The sequence below is a fragment of the Cyrtonyx montezumae genome, unplaced genomic scaffold (genome assembly GCF_038088225.1).
Source record: "Cyrtonyx montezumae isolate F1298 unplaced genomic scaffold, pur_monq_1.0 scaffold_17, whole genome shotgun sequence".
Classification (NCBI taxonomy): domain Eukaryota; kingdom Metazoa; phylum Chordata; class Aves; order Galliformes; family Odontophoridae; genus Cyrtonyx; species Cyrtonyx montezumae.
The window spans coordinates 22,489,126-22,509,829 of NW_027071903.1; the positions used below are offsets into that span (position 1 = coordinate 22,489,126).

Here is a 20,704-nt window from a genome sequence, read left to right on the forward strand (position 1 = left end):
CAGACATTTCTGGTGTGAATTCTCAGCTTTATAACTCTGCAAGTCATTCCTTTTCCCTTTGCGTAGTAACTTGGATGCATGTGTACTGGCATCCCCAGCCATCATCTCCTGTGTATTTCTGCACTGAGCTCTGCTCTTTGGCAGAGCTCCTTCTACCTGAGTGGAGATTGCTCTCATGGGCAGAAAGGGAGAGAAGGAGGGAAGGATCTGGGAGAACAGTAAGTCTTTTTAACAATGTACTGAACAGTGCTGTGTTATTTGGTGGCTTCAGTATATACACTCAGAGGTTACAGTTTATGTAAACTGAGAAACTGGATCTGGCTTGTAACAAAATAGCAGCTTATACCCCAATCCTTATTTTGTATTTATTTTTCATCTTCAAGGTAAGCCTGCATTCAGGATTGATGCTTGAACATGTAGTGTTGAAGAGTAGATTCTGTGTTGTGCACCCTTCATATAGGTATTTTTTTGCTATGAAAGCTGTGGTCAAGGAACTAAAACAAGAGAACTGGATCTGGGTGTTTGGCTGGATAGCTCATTAAATATTTCCAAATAGGCCATATTTTTATTTCTTACACTGAAACTTTTGGGAAAATGAAATAAAAATCAGGACAATTCCCAAAGCAGCAGATTGAAATCCATTATAGCTGTCTCTGGACACCCACAATTGAGTTGAGGTTTTGTTTTTTTATGACTTGAAAATACTTTGAAATAAATGCAAAAATAGTGTTTCTAAATCTTGCTGTATTTTGATCTTCTGTTTCTTGTTTTCTTTGGAATCCATTAATATTTAAAGTCATACTAGTTTGGGTGCAGCTGACATTATGTAGATATTGAGCTAAAATCTGTTTGCAGTTTATTAACTAATGTGAGAGTTTTTATTGAACTGGTTCTAATGTACTAAAGTTAAAGTACCTTTTATCTTCTCTTAACTTGGTGGCCTAAGTTTAGGACTTAATCTTGAAGAACAGAGTTAGTTTTAACAAACAGAATTTTAAAACAAAAATTAAAGACTTTATTTTTTTATTTCATAATAGAAAACTTCATACAAGTTCTGGAAGAGCTGAGCTCAGCAGGTTGCTATCCACAGACACACACACAAGTCCATTTCTGGCATGAAAGCCTGGGGACTGTGAGATAGAAGAGCCAAATTACTTGCGTAGTGGGGAGGTGCAGATAGTGGAATTAAGACCTGGGGGAATGACAGCAGCAACTGGAAAAGTTCTTATTTTTCTCTTTTGCAGTTGATTCTGTAACTCTTCAGCTTTCAGGATACTCCCCTCTGACTAAATCCAATACTTTTCCATCTCATAGAATCATAGAATGGCTTGGGTTGGAAGGGATCTTGAAGGCTGTCCAGTCCCAACCCTCTGCTGTGGGCTGCTTCCACCCACCAGATCAACTGTCCAGGTCCACAACCAACCTGGCCTTGAATGCTGCCATGGATGGACCATCCAGAACTTGCCTGGGCAGCTTGTGCCACCACCTCACTGTACTGATTGTGAAGAATTTATTCCTTATCTCATCTACATCTAAACCTACCAGTCTAAAAGTGTTCACCCTTGTCCTGTTAAATTTGTTTTCCTCTTTTTTTGACTCTTTGGAAGCTTACACTTGGCTATTAGAGTGAAGCTAGTAAGAAGGTGCTTTTGGGGGGTAGTATTTGACTGGGAATGTTTCTTCTTTTTTAGATTTTCCAAAATTTTGGAATATAGTTGTGAAAGCTTGCTTGTCACAAAGACAGAATTGACCAATACAGAATTTCTGGTTTCAGAAATACCTGATTACCTGTCTTTTGTGTAGAAATAGGTTTTTGTGTCTTTATTTACTTCAAACAGTGCTGTCTTCTGTTTGTGCAGTGCATAAGTATCTGAAAAGAGATCTCTACATATTTCCTGCAGCTCAGCTTATGTTTTGGTCATATCTCTAAATAACACAGGTTTAGACAATAATGCAAATATTTTAAACATGATATTCAATAGATAGAAACAAACATTACTGTGCAGAAGATTTTTATGGTTTCTTAAATACTAGGGTTATCATTTGGTCAGTAGTTTCTAGCAGGTTAGGTTTTTTCCTTATCTTACTTTTTTTAACCATAGAATATATTTTCTAAATATGACTCCATGAGATCAGAGAATTCATCATTAGTTTAGCAAAAAAGGAGGGAATATTTTATGAAAATGATCACCATTTGTATGTAAAAATTGAACTAGCAGTCTCTAACTGCTTAAATTGAAATCTTTTTTAATATTTGTACCATCAACTTCAGTTATCCATCAGTACTGAACATATGAACAGCCCTCCTGTGCAGTCAAGCTCTCTTTCCTCCCTCATGCTTAATTTATTGAATAAATACTATTCAACCTGTACTGATGAGTGACATGCTGTGATGAACAAAAGGTTAAGCCATGAAACATAACAGTCCTCTTCCCAGATAAACATTGAAGTCTCTGTTCACAGTTTCTTTAGAAAATCATCCCTGGGTGGATTGTTAATTAGTCTTATGTTGCTCTATTGAGGCAGGAAGTTGTAGAAAAATTAGTAATGTACATAGTAGTAAAGTTTGTCCAAATACAGTTTCAAATGTAAATGTTGCCTTGTTTTTAACATCTTGCTCTGTTAAAACATTAAGTATTTGCATTGAAGCAATGCAGTTGCTTTGAATTTTTACGTATATCTTTTTGTCACCCACTTGTGTAATACTACTGACTTTTAATGAAGGTACAATCCATTATCAAACCATCTATGGAAGGGGTGTCAGGGTTTACTTTTACAAGCCTTTCATTGGGGTATTACTGTTGAATTTCTTTGAGCCCATTTTGTCTTAATGTGGTTTCTTTATCACTTCACTGGACATAAGAAATAAACTCAGTATTATCTCTTGCTGTTAAACACTCAGTAGGTACTATAAAAGTCAGTTTATAGTGAGCGAATGAGACTACCTACAAAATACACTCCCTGCAAAAAATATCTTAAGATGGATATGCTTTCAGAAGAATTTTATTAAGGATAAAAATTTAGAGTAATGTTTAAGAAAAAGCACAGTGTTCTACATTACAGAAATAATTATTCCTGTTCCATGCTACAGACTCACAGACTTCAGGGAAGTTTTTTTTTGTGCAGCTGAGTCTGCCCTGAGGCTGCTGTGTGAGGCTGTGATAGGTTGGGCAGGCTGCAGTGCTCCATCAGTTTGCCAGAGCTGCAGCCAGAGGGATGCAGTAAGGCAGCACGTTCTGATGGGTTATTCCCGCAGCTTGTCTTGTGCTGTCTCAGGTGTTTGCTGGAATCCTCTGCAAACTGATTTATCTCACCAACCCAGTGGGAAAGAATAATTGGCAGGTGTTGGGTTTTGTTGTTGTTGTTTTTTTTTCTTCTTTTTTTTCTTTTGTTAATGCATTGCAATCAAATATGCTTGTTGAAGGGTCATCAGTGCTACTCAGGAGAAATAAGGAATGGGAGCAGGAGTGGATGCTGACAGAAAAGAGAACAGTGGGAGGGGAAAGATGAGCAAGTTCCCTTTGCTTGGTTGTGGTGAGATGAGTTCAGTTACTTGTGGAAATATGGCCTGAGTTGCTCTGCAATGTAACGGCCAAAATCAAGTAGAAGTACTCAAATAGAAGTTCTGTTCATGAGAGAGAATTTCTACAGTTAGTATCTGCTTCAAAGCAGTTTTTCTTTCCATAGTTTCTTGGATTTTAGAGTGCTTCAGTTTTTCCACTTTGTTTGGAGGCATAGGGGTTGGTATGTTTTGTTTATTTTCAGTAAACATAGAAGCTTTACTTGCCTCTAGAAGGAGTCATTTCTCAGTCAGTTTTCTTTTTTCTTCAATCCACCACATGAAGGCCACCATGTTAGTTGTTCGGGCAGAATACAAGGCATAGGGACTTACCAGAACTTCTCTTAAATCAATCAGATCCCATGACTGACTGTGGATATCTGCTTTTCCTTTGCTTCAGGATAAGATAATTAAAAATAACACATCTCTTCTGCTTCTGTCTGCTGTGCCCCTGTCTTGAGTTCTAAAATTGCTTACAACTACATTTGTATGGTTGTATAGACCTTTTTCTGGGCATCATGTACCTCCCTGAAGTTTTTCCTATGAACGTTTATATGTGACATGTAAAATTAAATGCTCAAAGGAACTTTGGCAGCTTCTTGGATCAATTGGCCAGTGTACTTTGAAAGGTAAAAGTGAAGAGGCTAACTTTGGTCTTTCTCTTCTCTGCCTGAAGAAGCCAATAAATAGGACGTTTCTTTCTTTCCATTCTTCTGTCTGTCTTCTTTGTTTTCCATGGCAGTCTTGCTTGCTTGTTCTGTTACACTGCACTACTGCAAAGGCTTAAGATATTAGTGATGGTTCCTTCTACTGGGCTTTAGGGATGGGAAAATGGAGATCAAGTGTGAACGTAGAGGGAGATCATATAGGGAGGATGACAACACTGTATATATACTATTTTAGATGATAGGAAGTTGTTTACTAATTCTGTTACATCAATTTTAAGATTCATATAGGAAATTATGTGTATGTGATCCTACACCTGCTTTTATGTTGTGATAGTGACAGTGAATAGCAGTGTCTCTTAATGTCTGTTGTTTCTTCTAGCCTCCTATGCTCTGTAAAAGACACCATTCTGCTAACTGAAAAGGATACAGCTGCCTAAAATTTCTGAACACGCTATAATAAAGTAAAATGTGAAGCATGAAGTTAATCTGCTATATCCTTGCAACACTAGGGGAAATTGGAGTTAGACAAAGTGGTTAATATTTAAGCTTGGATTTTGGCCAAGACATCAGAGCTAATGCCTCTTGGTTCGAAGGAGTGCCATGGGATCTCCCCCACAGCTGCTCACCTTCTTGCTTTTACCTATCCTGAGAAGTGGCAGCATGCTAACAGAACACTGTGTGATTCTTCCTCGAAACTCGGGTAGGGTGAAGCTCCATTGTGAGTGAGGTTTGCAGAGTGAAATCTGCAGTCTGTCAGGACTTGCAAGCTGCAAGCCAACTGGTGCTGAGATCCTGCTCCAGTGTTACTGTGGCTCTGCCCTGCTGGGCTGCATACACTGCATAGCGTTTTGCTAGGGTGGCTGTGCATGCTTGCATGTACAGCTGCTGCAAGTGTGCTGCTTAACTGGTGTTTGCTGGTGCCACTCATTTCTCTGTTATTTTCTTTGTTCATAAGACAACAGTTGAGCAGTGTTACTGGCTTTTTATTTGTTGTTGTTTGCACCAGTTCCATTAATCTGAGTTGTAGTTTATCTTTCTTGTGCATTTCTTTACAGGACAACATATCCATATGCCTTCAGTTCATATATATAATGCTTGACGTTAGCTGTGTAGGTACACATGCTGTCAGACTCATTGAACCTTGAGTAAAAGAGAGCCTTTCTAGCTAATGGTGTTTGTGCTCTAATTAGAGACTTTTAGGAAACATGAGGTGATTTAGACTGTACAAATGTCTCCTTTAAATTTAGCCTTTTAATGCAACAGAGTGTCTTGAACAACAGCTGAAAGAAGTTTCCTGCTATCTCCTGAGTTGATACTAATTCCCTGCCCTTCTAGTTGTGAGTTAAAATGCTTAGGTAATGGCATTCTTCCTGCTGAAGGGGGAGGCAGAACAAGGATACATTATTTTGTGTAATTATACTCTTTGAAAGTCAAGGCCAGTAGTTTCATTATTTTTAACCTGCTTCATAACTGAACTCTCTATTTTTTTTTCCCAGTAAAAATACAGGTTCCTTAAAGCTGTAGCATTGGGTCTTAAAGCTTGTTCGGTTTCTGTGGGAAAAGTGAATGGTACCATCAGTAGGATTCCAGAGCAGGTGAATGTGCAAGGTGATAGATCAGTGTCTCATCTTTTAAATTGTTTTTTCAGAGCAGTATTTAATGGTAGTATTGCCACTGGCTTTGGGTCATAGCAGTGATGGAGAAGCTTTTTAGATTCTCAGATTAATTCTTCTGCTTGGGAACATTGCTTTCTGTTTAATGGCAGCTTGTCCACTAGTGCAGCAGTGGGCAGGTGACTCACTGAGAGTCCTTGGGAGGTGTTATGTCAGTCACTGGGTAAATCCATGTCTACACCACATTTGGATCCAAAAGAATTTTACTTTATGTAGAAATACAACTTTGTCACAGAGGAAGATGACTGACCTGAGATTGATCTTCTGTGGTCTGAGGTTATGGTACAAGCTGTGTGACTTAGCTCACCTGTGGTAATCAGTGAGGAGGAAATAGTTTATTAAAATAAAGAAGCTAAATTTCTGATATAGTGAATGATGCTTATCATCCTGATGCTTATCATCTTTGTTACTGTAAACCAGAAGCAATCCCAGTGCAGATAAAGAGTCATTATACACAGCTGCTGGCAGGGAGGAGTAGATCCATCTATTAGCCTACAGGTACTTCTGGGTCTCACAGCAAGAAAGAACCCTGTGCCCCTGAACAGTAAGCTCATGGAAAGCAGTGGAGGTGGTCTTGGTGTGAAAAAAATTATCCAAACTTGGAGGAGGCTTCAAACTCTGGCACAAAAACTATACTGAATTTGTTCAGAGCTGTTTACTTTCTAGATTATTTAAATAATGTTTAAGTCTCTTCTGATGTGGTCAAAGTTGGTTGAGGGGGCAGCTAAGCTGTGCAGGCATTGTAACTCTCCTCAGTGATTTGTGAATACAAAGGTCTTCTATTTCCAGGCTTTTTAGCCCTTTAATCTTCCCAGGCACAGATGTTCAGACAGAGTTTTTATACAAAGAGCGGAAACCCAAATCATTTAAGCTGGTAGTATTTACACTTACCACGTACTGCAAAATTCAAACGGTTTACTACGTCTTTGATTAAAGGCTTCCAGAATGCAGTGAAGGATTAAAATAGCAGGGCACACTAACTAGGCGGACATATACTCATTGTGTCATGTTTTGTTTGGCCTCTGCTCCGTTTTTCTGCTAGCCTTGAGAGATCTGAGAAGTTGTTAACTACAAGTTTTGGACTTTTTGGTAGATTATTTTTTATCAAACCACTGGTGTTGCACGTGGTTCTTGTAAGAGGCATTTAAAATATTGCTGTTCCAAATGAATGACTGTAAAATGGACTGTAAAGGCTTTCTCCTGGGAAATTGTCATGGCTATATAGGTATGGTCTTTATTGGAAATCAGCTGAACTAATGTTGAAGGAATATTCCTTTAAGATGCTTAGACTGGTGAAAGAATTAAACCAGTTCCATAGATGTGTTTACAGTGCTGGCAGGGAAATACTATAATGTTACGCTTGAATAGGCTCTAAAACTAAACTATAATTTCCTCAGCCCATTCAAAATTTGGCATGCTTTGCTCAGAACTGTAGTTCAGTTCTAGTTTCTGAAAGTCAGCCTCCTTTTGTTTTTACACCCCTCAGATCTTCAAAGGATAGAGACTAGATTTTCTTTCACGAGGGACCATTGAGCAGCGATATGATAAGCTGTAAATGTTTGTGAAGTGTGTTCATCTCGTCCCCAATATGACGTGCAGATTTTTTAATAGCAACTATTGTACAGTACTGTACTGTTACACTGAGATTCTGCATCCTTGGCCAAGCTGAACCTGGTTGCATTAAAAACTGCTTGGGCATGTTTTGTGACAGGTTATGTGATAGTGAAGTTTTCAGTCAGAAGAATTAAGAAATAAAAAACAAAGGCTAAAAAAAATAAACACCACAAAAAACAAACAAACAAACAAACACCCAAAAACAAACAAACAAAAACTTAACAAACAACCAAGGTCAGGTTTTCCAAGTGCCTAAATACTCCTCTTTAATAATGATGGCAATGGTTTGGTGTCGTAGCATGGGTTAACAGCTGTGTGAAGAGGGTCTGTGGAAGGGACAACTTCAAGGTGCTTAAGGCCATAAGAATATTTACAGGATTAGGGCTCTTTGCTCTGGGAAGCACAGGACAAATATGATAGATAATTCATGTATATTCTTAAAAAATGTGTTCTGGCTTCTATTAATTCCACTTTGCATCCAGCACATGGGTATGAGTTTATGGAATGAATACCATTGGTGGTACTGTTCTGAGAAGGTGACAAAATGTCCCTCTGAATATGATTTTTCATAGTTTTGAATTTGGGATGCTGCAAGATGCTTAATATCTACCAAAGGCCTCATACTGTTGGCTACAGCTGCAGTAACTTGCTTAATTAGGTTAAATGGTGCGTGCTGTCACCAAGTATTATGATCTGATTGCTGTGAAAATCCATCATTAACTCATATTTGGAGTACTATGTGCAGCACTGCTCACTGAGAATGAGAAATGTGGCTTGTGTCCTTTACAAAGGGGGACTGAGCAGGTTGGAACTGCTGGTTTTCAGAGGGAGATCACTCAGCTGGATTGTGTTAGTGGTTTCAAATTCAACATTGTGGTGTGGTGAAAGGCAGAGTGATCATTTGTCATTTACTATAATGAAAAAAATTGGAGGTGCACAGTGAAATTATCAGCCTGTGCTGCTGAGATCTGAGTTTTCTGATAGAGGTGGTATTAGAAATTTGTGTTAGATTTCAGTAGTTTCTGTACTGCTGTTTTTTACTGAAATTTTGGATCTGAGTAAAAAATTTCAGGATCTGAGTACTGCAGTATCTGAACCCAAGGGAAATGGTTTTCCTGTTTAAAATGCAGACTGTGTCAAAGTGGTGCGTTAATTCAGAAACACTAAGACAGTACTGTAGTTAAGGTGAGGGGAAGACTCAGTGCTTGTCATTGGATACAGACTACAAGCATGACAAAACTTGCATTTGGCAGTGAATTAATGGAGAGTTAGTCTACCTAAAAGCCAGTAGACGTGTTAACGTTGTATAGGAAAACTATGTTTTTGAAATACTTCACATTTGGAAGTAAGCAAGTGAAGAGCAGATCTAATTAACTTTCTCCTTTTGTGCATTTAAATTATACCACCTTGTCCATTCTTCACTTAGTCATCTTGAGTGAATTCAAATGCACTAGAAAAAAATATCTGTATGTGAATTGTAAAGTCTCTGTCGAGTGATTAAGAAGGTGGAGGTGAAATTTTAAAGTTTTTATCATTTTAGAGATTTCTCTTTTGGTTTAGGGACTAAGCGGTGACAAATGAATTTTTAGCAAGCTCAAGCAGACAAGTTTATCCAGTTCAGAGCATAGTATTTTCTCTTGCTGTTGTTTTACATTGTTTTCCCTTCAAACTCTACTGGAGAGGTGAGGAGTGCTGAAAGGGCAAGGTGTCTGATAGAATTAAAATACAACTCGCCAGCAGAGGAGATTCTGTAGAAGAACACTTTCATGCAAAGAAGTTTAATTGTGCTTTTGTAAGTAGTTAATTATATGATGCAGACAACCAGTGGTACAGGCCAGGGAAATAAGCAAGCTGAAGTGCTAATGCTGTAAAACACAGTACTGCAAAAATAGGTGATGTTAGTGGATCTTAAAAAGATCTGACAGCTTCTCTCTGGTTCCACAAACATTTTAGCTCCACATAAATTTATAATCTCTCCTCCTTCCATGCTGGGAATATAAACCAACTGCTGTTGTAGAAGTTACTGACAAATTCCACAGTGAAACCTGCAACGCTCATAAGTTGCAGTAGGTGCAACGTGAGTTTTTTCTCTTTAGGATACCCAGACAATGAAAACAAGCTATGTCTAGCATACTTTCAAGCGTACAAAGTAAATAAAACATTCAGCTAAGGAATCACTGTTTCCAGATTAAATTAATCCTTGAGGTATGTGCTAAATTATTGTGAATATATAGTGAAAACAGAGTTGTATTTATGAAAAAAGTCTTTGTGGTGCATTTCAAAAAAACATGGTAAAAAAACTCATCTAGTGCTGGGTCTCATTTGCTAGAAAAGCCCCTAAAGTATCTTAAAGAATCTAGATACTCGCTCCTGTGGGCACTGGAGAGGTGTAAAAGATGATGGTAATTGATTGCTGGCATGTAATTCTTTTTTTTCCATTGCTCCTGTCCTTGCCATGCTTGGAGAATTTAGTCTGGATGAATCTGTAGGAAAGCCTTCAGTGTACTGATGTTTAGTAATAAAATTCAGGCTGAGTCCAGATCATCCCTTCGTCCCAATGCTGTGCCATCTCTGTAAGATGATAAATTCAGATCACCTCCGAGAAAAACGTGCAGGAGTAAATTTTACTTTGGTACCGATTCATCAACAGGAAATCCTCGTGCAGCGGTGGTACAGTTTTTCTGTAAAGATTTTGTAGTCTTGAGGAACTGTGCAACAGTTTAGGACTGCGAGTTTCATAAAAGAGGAGTGTTATCAAAGCTGGGACTTCATTGTTCAACTGTTTTATTTGTAATTGTCACTGTTACAAAACGTGTTTAGTATAGAAGAAAGTAAGTGAATTCTGGTCCTCTGTGTTTACAGCTGAAGAGGCTGACCATTAGGAGAAAGGCAACGATTGCTAATCCCTGCTTTTCTTTAATCATTGGAGGTTCTGTTTGAAACGCGGCAGAAGAGCTAAATAGGTCTTTAAAGGCAATTTGAATGAGAATAGAAGATGGGCCTGAACAGCCCAAGCAAATGAGGGATTTTCTGGGCTATGCAGGAAATAAAGCTTAAAAGCAAGGTGTGGAAAGCTGACTAAGAAGGTAAGAGCTGGAGCCTTTTTGGATGGAGAAGATGAGGAAAAACAAGGAAGATAATGGTGGTGGCTGCTCTAGAGAATATTGAATGGCAAAGAGTAGATAAATATAAAATCTAAGGTCTTGTTTTGACCATGAGACACATGTTGTATATCGACTTTTACAAAAGCTCAGTGTCTGGAGTCATGTGACTTAGCTTTCTTTTCCATGTTTGTCACAGATGTCTGGTCCTCACTGTTCTGTAAATAACATAAAAATACTTTACATGAAAAACTTTTAGAAAGAAAGAACAATCAGCTAATTTTTCAGTCTCCATAATTTAACACCAGGATAGTTATACAGTAGAACAGGGTCAATGCATCCAATTGTACCTAGTGGTGTAGGTATATGCCTAACTTCTTTTCTCCTCCAGTGGGCTGCTTCACATTCAAATCAGACACGTGTTTTAGTGGGGTGCTGAAATGGGACACTAGTGACTGCATGAGCAGCAATCGTGCTGTATGAAATGAACTCTAAATTTTCAGAAGTAGCAAATGTTAGGGGGAAAAAAAAAGGATGCTAGAGACACTGGAGATCACCTAATCTGAAACAAAACAATGAAGATGTATATGTTGGTTTATTAGATAAGGCATCGATGTTCAGTGTGTCTACCACACGTGTAATGCCCTTTCTTCATGTCAGGATTCTGATTGCCTGTCATGCAAAGGAATGACCAGGGCAGTTCCTGGAAATACAGAAGCAGGGCTGGCACCCTGTGCCAGGGCTCCCCATCGTGCTGCACTGCTGCAAGCATGTGTGTGTGAAGTTTGGGTTTTTCAGTGTGCAGTGAACATTATGATGATTTTTAAATTAAAGAGATTTAATAGGAGTTAGCACAAATGTAGGAATTGCAAGCATACATATACCTTAGAGCTTGTATAACTTCATGTTGTTTACTATACAGCTCTGCCTACTGATAGTTACTACTTCTACTTTCAGACCTTGTCCTGCCAAATGATTGACGAATGTACAGGGAAGAAAGAAAGAAAGGACTTTAATAATGAAGTGACAATAAGTGGAAAAATAGATCAAATTAGTAGAGCCAAGTACTTGGTGGTTGATTAACTTGTAGTTGATAGACCTCCTTCCGATGACACTTGCAGTTGAATTAACTGTTGCTAGGTCACGTGAAAGAGGAATCAATCTTCAACTATAGGACAGTCAATGAGATGGCATAGTTTTTCTCTCCCTGTTGCAGGTTGTGTGTTTCTGTTAAACAGTTTGCTTTCATGATTTAACTCTGCAAAGAAATTTCACTTTTACCTTCACTTGTCACAGTGAGGGCTCAAACTCTTCTCTTTAGTAACTGTGGTCTTCAGTGGGTTGTTTTTAAAGGGAGAGTGGATTTAAGAGTCAGCAGTCTCTCAGTGTGTGGTGCCTCTGAGGTATTTTGGAATGCTTCAGCTGTCTCCCTTAGCTACCTGTAATTTCTTGGCTATACCCTAGGGCAGTGTGAGAATTCATTACTGCTGCAATGTAACCTGCTAATCAGAGGACTGTAGCACAGGAAGTGTCCTGTGAGGCCAGAGCAGCTGTGGCTTGGTGTTGCTGGATGTTTGGACTGGCCTCTAAGGCAGGGTACCAGAGTCTCCTCAGGCGCTCAGGTCCCATGCTCCATTTTCCTTTCTGCTCAGCGGTTCTTCCTGCTATCCAATTTGGATCACCACTGCTGAAATTTAAGCCCACTGTTTCTTGCCATAAAAACTGTAGAACAACTTGCTGCTAAGAGAAAATAAACTTTTTTTTTTGCTTGTTTGTCTGATTTAAACTGTTTGGAAGACTAATTATAGTCCCCTAAGATGTCTATTCCTTAGGCTAAATAGCTTTGATCCAGTTGTCTTAGTAGGGGTTACTGAATAGATTTGGCTTAAAAAAAAAAATGCACTGGACCATTGTAAATAGGATTGATATAGTCCAGGCAAGAGAAATGTAACTTGTATGAAACCAATGGGCTTTTGGTTTTACTCTGTATCTGTGGTAGAGCTACATTAATATGTAATGTATGTATAAACTGTGAATATTCGGTGACAAAATCACAAACTGAAGAAACTAAGCTTGTTTAGTTGGTCGTATTGTGAGCCAGTGATGTTCTGCTATTGGACATGAATGCAAATATAGCAGCCAGAAACCAGGACCTTGTTGCATGTTATTCATAATTGTGACATTATGTGGTTATTAGATTGTACAGGCTATTGGATTTAAAAGACTCATGCCAAATGGGGTACCCACAGAAAAATACAAATTAAATACAGAGACATCTGCTTCTGTTTTCATATAATATTGGTGAAATAGAGAACATATCACACTAATGCAGATGCTTTTTATTATTCACAAGTTATAATTAAATGCAGTTTTTTCTGTGGTTGGTGATGAAAGAAGGAGAGCAACCTCAGATTGGGGAAATGTTTCAGATTATGTAGACCACAACTGGCTCCTGCACAGCAGCACCACAGACCCTCCCTGCCTTGGCTTTGTTTATGGTAGTGGAGCATGCAGCAAACCACATTCCACCCAAGCCTGCCATATTTAGAACTTGCTTATCAGTAGTTTGTGCGGGCTGGCACTCCAGGTAGGGAATGCACATGTTATCTGTGCCTGGAGGCCAAGTATGTAGATGTTAATCTTCTAGTACTCTACAAGTAGTGTTTGAGCCAAAATTATTAACGGCAGTTATGTGTTTAGGAGATTGTTCTTTGAATCAGGGAGAAAGTGACACACAGAGAGAAATGGTTGATTTCCGGAGCTTATTTTGGGACAGTTAGACACTTGAGTAGGGATGTACCATTGTCTGTGGTTAGTGTCTTTTGTCTGATAATTGAAATGATGGGCATGTGTGCTTTTGGGCACAAAGGTTATTTGGAATATAAACAAACTGCCAAAGGATGCACATTTAAGAGAGTGCTCTGCACAACGATGATTTTGAGAATCAGACATTTGAAGCCTGCTTTGAATACTTGTAATTCAACCAGATGGATAAGGGAAACAACAGAACTGTGCATTTAATGCAAAATGGCTGAGGTTGGCAGGACCTCTGGGTCTATCTGCACTCCTGCCCCAGCACATTCACGTAGAGCAGGATGCCCAGGCCCATGCCCAGGTGGCTTTTGGGGATCTCCAAGGAGGGGACTTCACAATGTCTGGGCAACCTGTGCCCATGCTCCATCGCCTACACTTCACAGGAGTGCTTCCCGTGTTTCAGTTTGATTCCGTTGCCCCTTGACCTGGCATTGAGCACCACTGAAAAGAGCCTGGCTCTATTCTCATTCCTAATCCTTCATAGCTGTATCCAGAGAAAAAAGCTTTCTTACGGGGGCTCTTCTGTTTCCCTGTTCCTGTGCTGCTGCATGGTGATCATGGGCTAAGTAGCACTGGACACCTGAGACCAACAATTTGTCTTGTCTTTCTTTGTATTGAATTTGGTTAGGATTTCTGTGAATGTAGGGACGGACATATCTTGCTAAATAGATATTTTCCTTGTAGTATTCTTGAAAGAGCATTAATATTGGAGGTGGAAGGGGAGTGGTTTAAGAGACAACTATTGCTGCATTTTTGGCTGATTGGCATTTTTTGGCTGATTTGGCTGTTCTCTAACATTTCAGTTTTCCTAAAAAGTTTCACATTAGGTGGCACTTCTTGAAGTATTGTTGTAGCCTGAGATTTCCAGCAGCAGTTTCCATTGTTCAGACATCAAAGTGGGAGAGACCAGTCAGTATTTGCTACCTGAATTGTCACCAGAATGTAATACTGTAATGGTTTTCAATTTCCAGGTTTTACATTGTGCAATGTTTCCCAGTGCTGAGGAGTAAAATGAATCTATTCCAATCCACCTAGTCCAAAACCAAACAATTTTCCATCTGAGTGGGTGATGGCTGCAGGAGACCTGCACTAGCAGAATAGACAGGAAGCGTGTAAGACAAGTCACACAGAATGTAGCTCAGTTCCACTATGTGACTTCAGATTGAATGGCTTAAAAATGGGTGTTAACACCTTCATATCGTAGTGTGAACTCTTGTTCCACAGTCCATCTGTTGTATCTACAGGTTCCCCAGAGGATAGAAGAGCAAAGAGATGCATCTGAAGATAGCAGTGCAGGAATCCCAGGCATGTGGGGCAGCTGGGGCCCCTGGTCTGCCTGCTCCAGGAGCTGCAGCGGTGGTGTGATGGAGCAAACGCGGCCGTGCCTCCCGGCGTACTACCGTGAAAGGGGCTACCAGAGGCCGGGGCGGCAGTACGCGGCCTCAGAGAGAACTCTTGCTCACCAGAATTCCCGCCATCAGGACTCACTGACTGCTTACCCAGGCCATGTCATTTCTGCCATCCGTACGTCTGTGCCACTTCACAGGAACGAAGAGCAGCTCCGGGCTGGCCTGCGTGCTTCTGTTCCTTCCGAAGGCCATAATAACAGCCATATGAACCGAGGAGCTCCAAGAGGCATCCGGCACTCCCAGTCCCAGAGGCATCACCTGAAGCCGGAAAAGAGGTACAGTGCCCGTGCATGCATTTTATTCTTGCCATGAATGATTTATCTGAAGAATGGCGTATCAGAAAAGAATCATTATTTTTTAGTACCTATGGAAAGGTGATAAAAATCAGCCTTAATCTTTAATATGTCCCATCTTCTGTGGAAGGCTATCCTATGTGTTGATTTCTGAGCTGGCATAATGTGATGATACCCAAGGACACAATTCTATAACTACATTGGGCAGATCTTATTCTCCTTTAAAATTTGCTTTACAATTTACTGAGATATTTTTCCTTTTCTGTTACTTTTTTTGAAGTTTTCCTCTTCTCCATAATAAGAAGAATTTTCAAAAGTAGCAGCTTGGATTCTTAATATCAAGAGTCATTCCAAACCATTCCATGGTTGAAAAAAATATTCATGAAATGGTGAATTCTTTTGGTGAAGAATGACTAACCATCTTTTCAGTTTTTTCTAATCAAAACTGATTTTGTTTTCCTTTTATTCATTTCTTTTTCTCCCAGTTTGTATTGATGTGCTTCCTATTTTCTCGTTTTCCTTTTTTAGTTTTCTACCTTTTAGCAAAATTTCCTGTTTGAAACAAACAAAAGAAGGTGGATTTTTTTTAATATATTAACTTCTAAACATTGTGTGTATAGTTTTTGTACTATTTGCTGTTCAGCCTTTGATGCTGAATGGATCTGTGCTGGTACAATTATTGTCCACAACCTCTCCTTTCTGGAAAAACACTTATTAGAAACCAGTCTGCCATTTGCTATAGCTAACATTATTGGCTTTTATCTTTCTATCTGTCTGTGAATGAAAAGAGAGCAGATGCATTTCCAGTTTGGAAACAGAGGAGAGCAGGCATGGAAGATCCTGTGGGAAGGGATGTTCCCAAAAGTTGTGTATTCTGTCTGTCTTCCCTAAGATTATGTGTTCTAGCAGTTGGGAGTTCTCTGGCTTTTCCCCTGTTGGCCCTCTTTTGGAAAACACATGGAGTGTTTATTTTATTTTATTTTATTCATTTTATTATTTTCTATTTATTTATTTATTTATTTATTTTATTATTTTTATTATTTTTTGTTTTTGTTATTTTTTTTTGTTTTTTAAGTCCCTTTCTTCCTATATTCTTTTTTAAGATTGTTAGGTGAAGCAGTCAACCATAATTCCTTTTCCATTTTTAAGGATATCTGACTGGCCCAGTTTCTGAAGAAAGGAAACATAGCCCTGAGGCAGTGTTCCAGCCTGCCTCAAATAAGACAGCATCACTCTCTTTTACTTCTGATGATAAAGACATCCTCAGCCCTTGCAAGAATATTCAAAATTAGAAATTAAGCTCTTTTCCTTCTGTTTGTCTCAATGAAGAAAAATTTCAGACTGGGACCAGATGTTCAGATGTTGTTCATCCTACGTGTTAGCCATTTCCTTTACTCACTGCTGCTTCTTTCTTTCTTTCTTTCCTTCTTTCTTTCTTTCAAACCCATGCAGATGGATGGCCTAGGAGTTCTGAGTATAACTGCAATATTGCTGACTGTAATGCTGTTCATCTTCTTATAAAAGCACAGAGGGTGCCAGCAGTAGACTTCTCTGAGCAACATTAACAGGACTGAATTGAGACAGAAGTTGTATTTTCTTTTTTCTGTTTTCCTACTTAATCATTTAGCATAATGCACTTCTGTTCTCAGCTGTGCAGCGTAGCAGATACAGGTTGTAGTACATAGCTGAGTTATTACTAATGTTGGAAGCTTGGCCTTGCACCGTCGGCTCAAAGTCATTCAAAGCCTGTTTGCTCCAGCCCTTGGCACTTCCAGTCTCCAAGGAAATCCCAGCTGGCCTCGTCTCTGCAGCAGACCTGCTGCCAAGCTGCTGGCACAGCTGGGGCTCCTGCACTGGGCTCTGCTTTGCTGCTCTGGTGGCCTCTGCAGGCCGGGAGAGACTGGAATAGTTTGAAATAATCGTGGCAGTTATGGCTGGAAAATGAGGGCGAGGAGCAGAAAGCAATTTTTCCTGCTTGCAGAGGTGAAGTTTTGTTATTTCTTAGTAAATGCCTTGCAGTATGAAATACTGAAATGATTGTAGTGTCTGCTGTGACTCCGCTTTCCTCTGTGATGGAGGTCTTCGGTTTTGAAAATTCTTGTACTCTCCTAAGCACAGTGCAAGCTTCTGTACCACACCAGATTTCCACCCCCACTGCCCTTTCAGTGCCCCTTGGCGAAAGACTGTGGATTTAAGGTCAGTGTTTTAATCTCATTTGCGTAATAGGTTATTTCCATCTTGTGTTAGGAGGGTCCCTGGTGGCTTTAATTCTGCTGTATTGCATAACTTTCAGATTCTTTGGTGGTGACTGTAAAAACAGCATGAGAACAAAGATATTGCTTGAAAATGAAATTATTAGAATGACAAACCTCATTGTTTTCCTTAATTTACAAAGTCCTGAGGGTAATCCTTCCTTACAAAGGCAATTACTGGTCCTACTGATAAAATGGAAAATGAGTTTCAAAATGTTGATTTACTCTAGGTATGATTTTTGTACTGCAGAACGGTGTTCAGTGTTCACTTAGTGGGTAATAATGGAAAATGATGTTGGCTATAGAGAAGAAAATCTGTTTTCAGAGTGTGTACAGGCAAGGGAAACTCTTTGGGATATTCTTATTTACTGTTTTGGACTTTCATATAAAGTTGTCATTTTAGGAGACTTTCATAAAATAATAAAAGAGGGATGAACGTTTGTGACTGAGATAAGCTCACATTTGATGGTGTGGTAGGATGAAATGGAATGGCTTCCAAGGCAAACACATTTTAATAGCAGTAGCAGTCCTTCAAAGCAGACAAAGCTATGTGTGCCACTTAGCAACAAGTGGAGAAGTTCTCTGCCTATTTCCAGGTAAAGACCAGTTCCATTTATTTAGTAAAGTTCAAAATATAATCTTCATATGTTACACTGTAAAGTACCTTGTCTCTGACAAAGGATATTTACAGCTTTTGAAAGCTAGTTCATTTATGTTTGTTAGGCAAGAAACCAGGGCTTCCTAAGAAGCTCAGGTGTGAGGTACCTACAATTAGAAGCCTGATTTCTTGAATTCATGTGCTCTCCTCTTCATCACTGTGCTGTAAATTGAGTTCTTGCATAACTGAAATGTGCTAGGAAATTTTATTCACAGGGATTAGGATGGAAACACTAAGATAAATCTCATGATTCTCTGGGTTATCCACTAGCAAAAAAAAAAAAAAAAAGAGCTCTTCCTAGCTTGGTAGAGTTGGGTTCCCATTAGCAAAGTCTTGTTTTTACTTCTTTGAGATAAAATGCATTAAGCATACTGTATCATAAGAACAAATGAGAACAAGAATATAATGTGAAAATATGATCATGTTTTGACTTCTTTAAAAAGAGGCACATCTGGAAAAGTAATAAGGGCATGCCAAAGGATAGCAAGTATTTTAAAAGAGATTAATGGCTAGGTCTTAGTACTTCTTAAATGTTGCATTACCAAGTCTCTATTTTGGTGACAGAACTGCACTTTTGTCTTCCGTCCACATGGGTACTGACTGCTTGGCTCTAAATGGACCCGGTCTGCGTGGTGCTCTCCCCCCATCATCCGTCCCACACTCACGCTCACAGGGCAGTTTGAGTTGTCAGCTGCTAAGCAGCATTAGAAATAGTTGGATTAGACCAATTAGAGGTAACTGGACTTGCTTCCCCTTTTCGTTTTTCAGCAATCTCTGCTGGTGTTTACAGTTGCCACCTTTACTTTCACTGCCAGTGGGCTGTGGTGGTGGAGAGGCAGAACTTTGTGTCTGCATCTGTAAGTGCTCAGGGTATTTTGTGCCAGGTTTAACACCAGTATGAGTGGCTTGTACTAGCAGGAAGCAAATACTATATTTATTGTCAGAATAATGAAATAGGTAAAGCTGGATTACTTAAATAGCACATGTTTAAAGAAATATGCTTATAAGGAATGGATTTCCCTAAAGCTTTTTTTTTATATTTGGAAGAGAAATAAGAGGAAAATTTGCACTGAGGAAGTACTCAAAAAATCATCAACTTCTCACGTGGCCATAGCTCTGTAGTCTTTATTCTGCTGCCAACAGCTGACGTGAATGTCCCCTGTGCTGTGCTGTGCCCTGTATAGGGTCAGTGCATTTCTGGGTCTGTGAGCAATGGAAAGGAAGAGTGTATCATTTAATGCCAAAACAGAGCTTCCTTTAGGAAATTTCTTTTGCCCCTTTTACAGGTGCTTTGACTAAGTGAATGTGGCTTCTTCAGTTGTAAGGTTGAAAATTCCCCTCTGAAAGGACAGTTCAATTGTTGTTTCCTTAACCAATTCAAGCATCATTAGCTTCGTGTTCTGATGTAGCTTTTGTGACCTGTTCTAGTGTTGGCTCCAATTTGTATAAGTGGACAGATGTAGACAATCAGGTTCAAGCAGGCAGTATTTTCTCAAGTTCTCAGGCTTCCTACTTGTTGATGTTGGCGTTTTATTTATTTATTTATTTATTTATTTATTTATTTTTATTTTTAAATCTTTGGAATAGAAACCTTGCCTCAAGTACTTAGCCATCTCTCCTTTTGTTATTTTCCTAACAGGAAGAATACATGGTGCACTTTAGCCCAAACCCAGTACTGTTATAAAAGCTTGCTGGGAAAGACAGAGATGGATTTGATCCTTTTCTAGGGAGAAATTTTCAAGAAAAATCTAATATCAGCAGTGATAATCACAGAATTCATTTTGGTAGCACTTGAGGGGATTTAAAACCATATGAAAGAGATGTTTATTTTCCTTCTAAATGAAATTCCAAAACATCTAATGGCAATAAAGATCTCCGTGGGAGGAATTTCCTGGCTAACTGAAATTGTTTTGGCCTCAGATTGGCTTTGTGCTGTCCCATCTCTCACCTGAGTGTTAATGCACTGATAAGCTCTGGATCTTGCTTATTATTAATTAGTATTGATTTTTATTATGCTACTGTGAGCGCACTTTGAATGGGATTACCAAAGGTAAAAACTTAACGTGATACTGTAGCTGCAAGCCACCCAGGAAAATTTCTTCTTATTACTGAGTGTTTCACCCTTTCCTGAAGTGGGAGGACTGGAGGAGAGGTGGGGAAGTGAGGCCACTGCTTGTGTACACTCAGAGATGTGACAGTGCATTGGTCCAGTGAATGACTGAGTGCTCAGAAGGGGATAGAAGTGCAAGAGAACTCCTGTTGTAACACATCTCAGCTGGGTTATGTAGTCACTTGTGTGGGGTTTCTGCTATGAAACCTGCTAATTACATGGCTACATTGTTCCATCAGACCTCAAAGCTAAGGGGAAGAACTAAAATTCACGTTTTAGCATTATTCTACGCACAGAAGAAGAGGACGGTAGGATCTGGGTTCAGATTCTGCTTCAGTGTTGAAATGCAGCTGAGGTTATGCAGCACTGGCTGGGTGATGAGCAAAAGGCAGCACAGTGTGACTGTACTGAGTGCATCACTTCTCTGCTGACCTGGGCTATTAGTGAAGATCTTTGCAGGTGGGACAATTAATTTATGATCGAGTGTATCTGCCGTGAATTAATCCAAGCTGTTGAGACCTTCTCCCAAGACACAATTTACCTAATGACCTTT

At 39.3% G+C, this 20,704-nt stretch overlaps 1 protein-coding gene across 1 annotated transcript in view; it reads left to right on the forward strand.

Annotated features, from left to right (window-relative positions):
* Positions 1-14,945: 14,945 nt before the first annotated feature.
* The window catches only part of THSD4 (thrombospondin type 1 domain containing 4), a 213,874-nt gene continuing 208,115 nt past the window's right edge, over positions 14,946-20,704 (forward strand). The window contains exon 1 of the mRNA XM_065733783.1: positions 14,946-15,113. Coding sequence (XP_065589855.1) covers positions 15,043-15,113 — 71 coding nt within the window. The 5' untranslated portion in view covers positions 14,946-15,042. The remainder of the gene's footprint in view (positions 15,114-20,704) is intronic.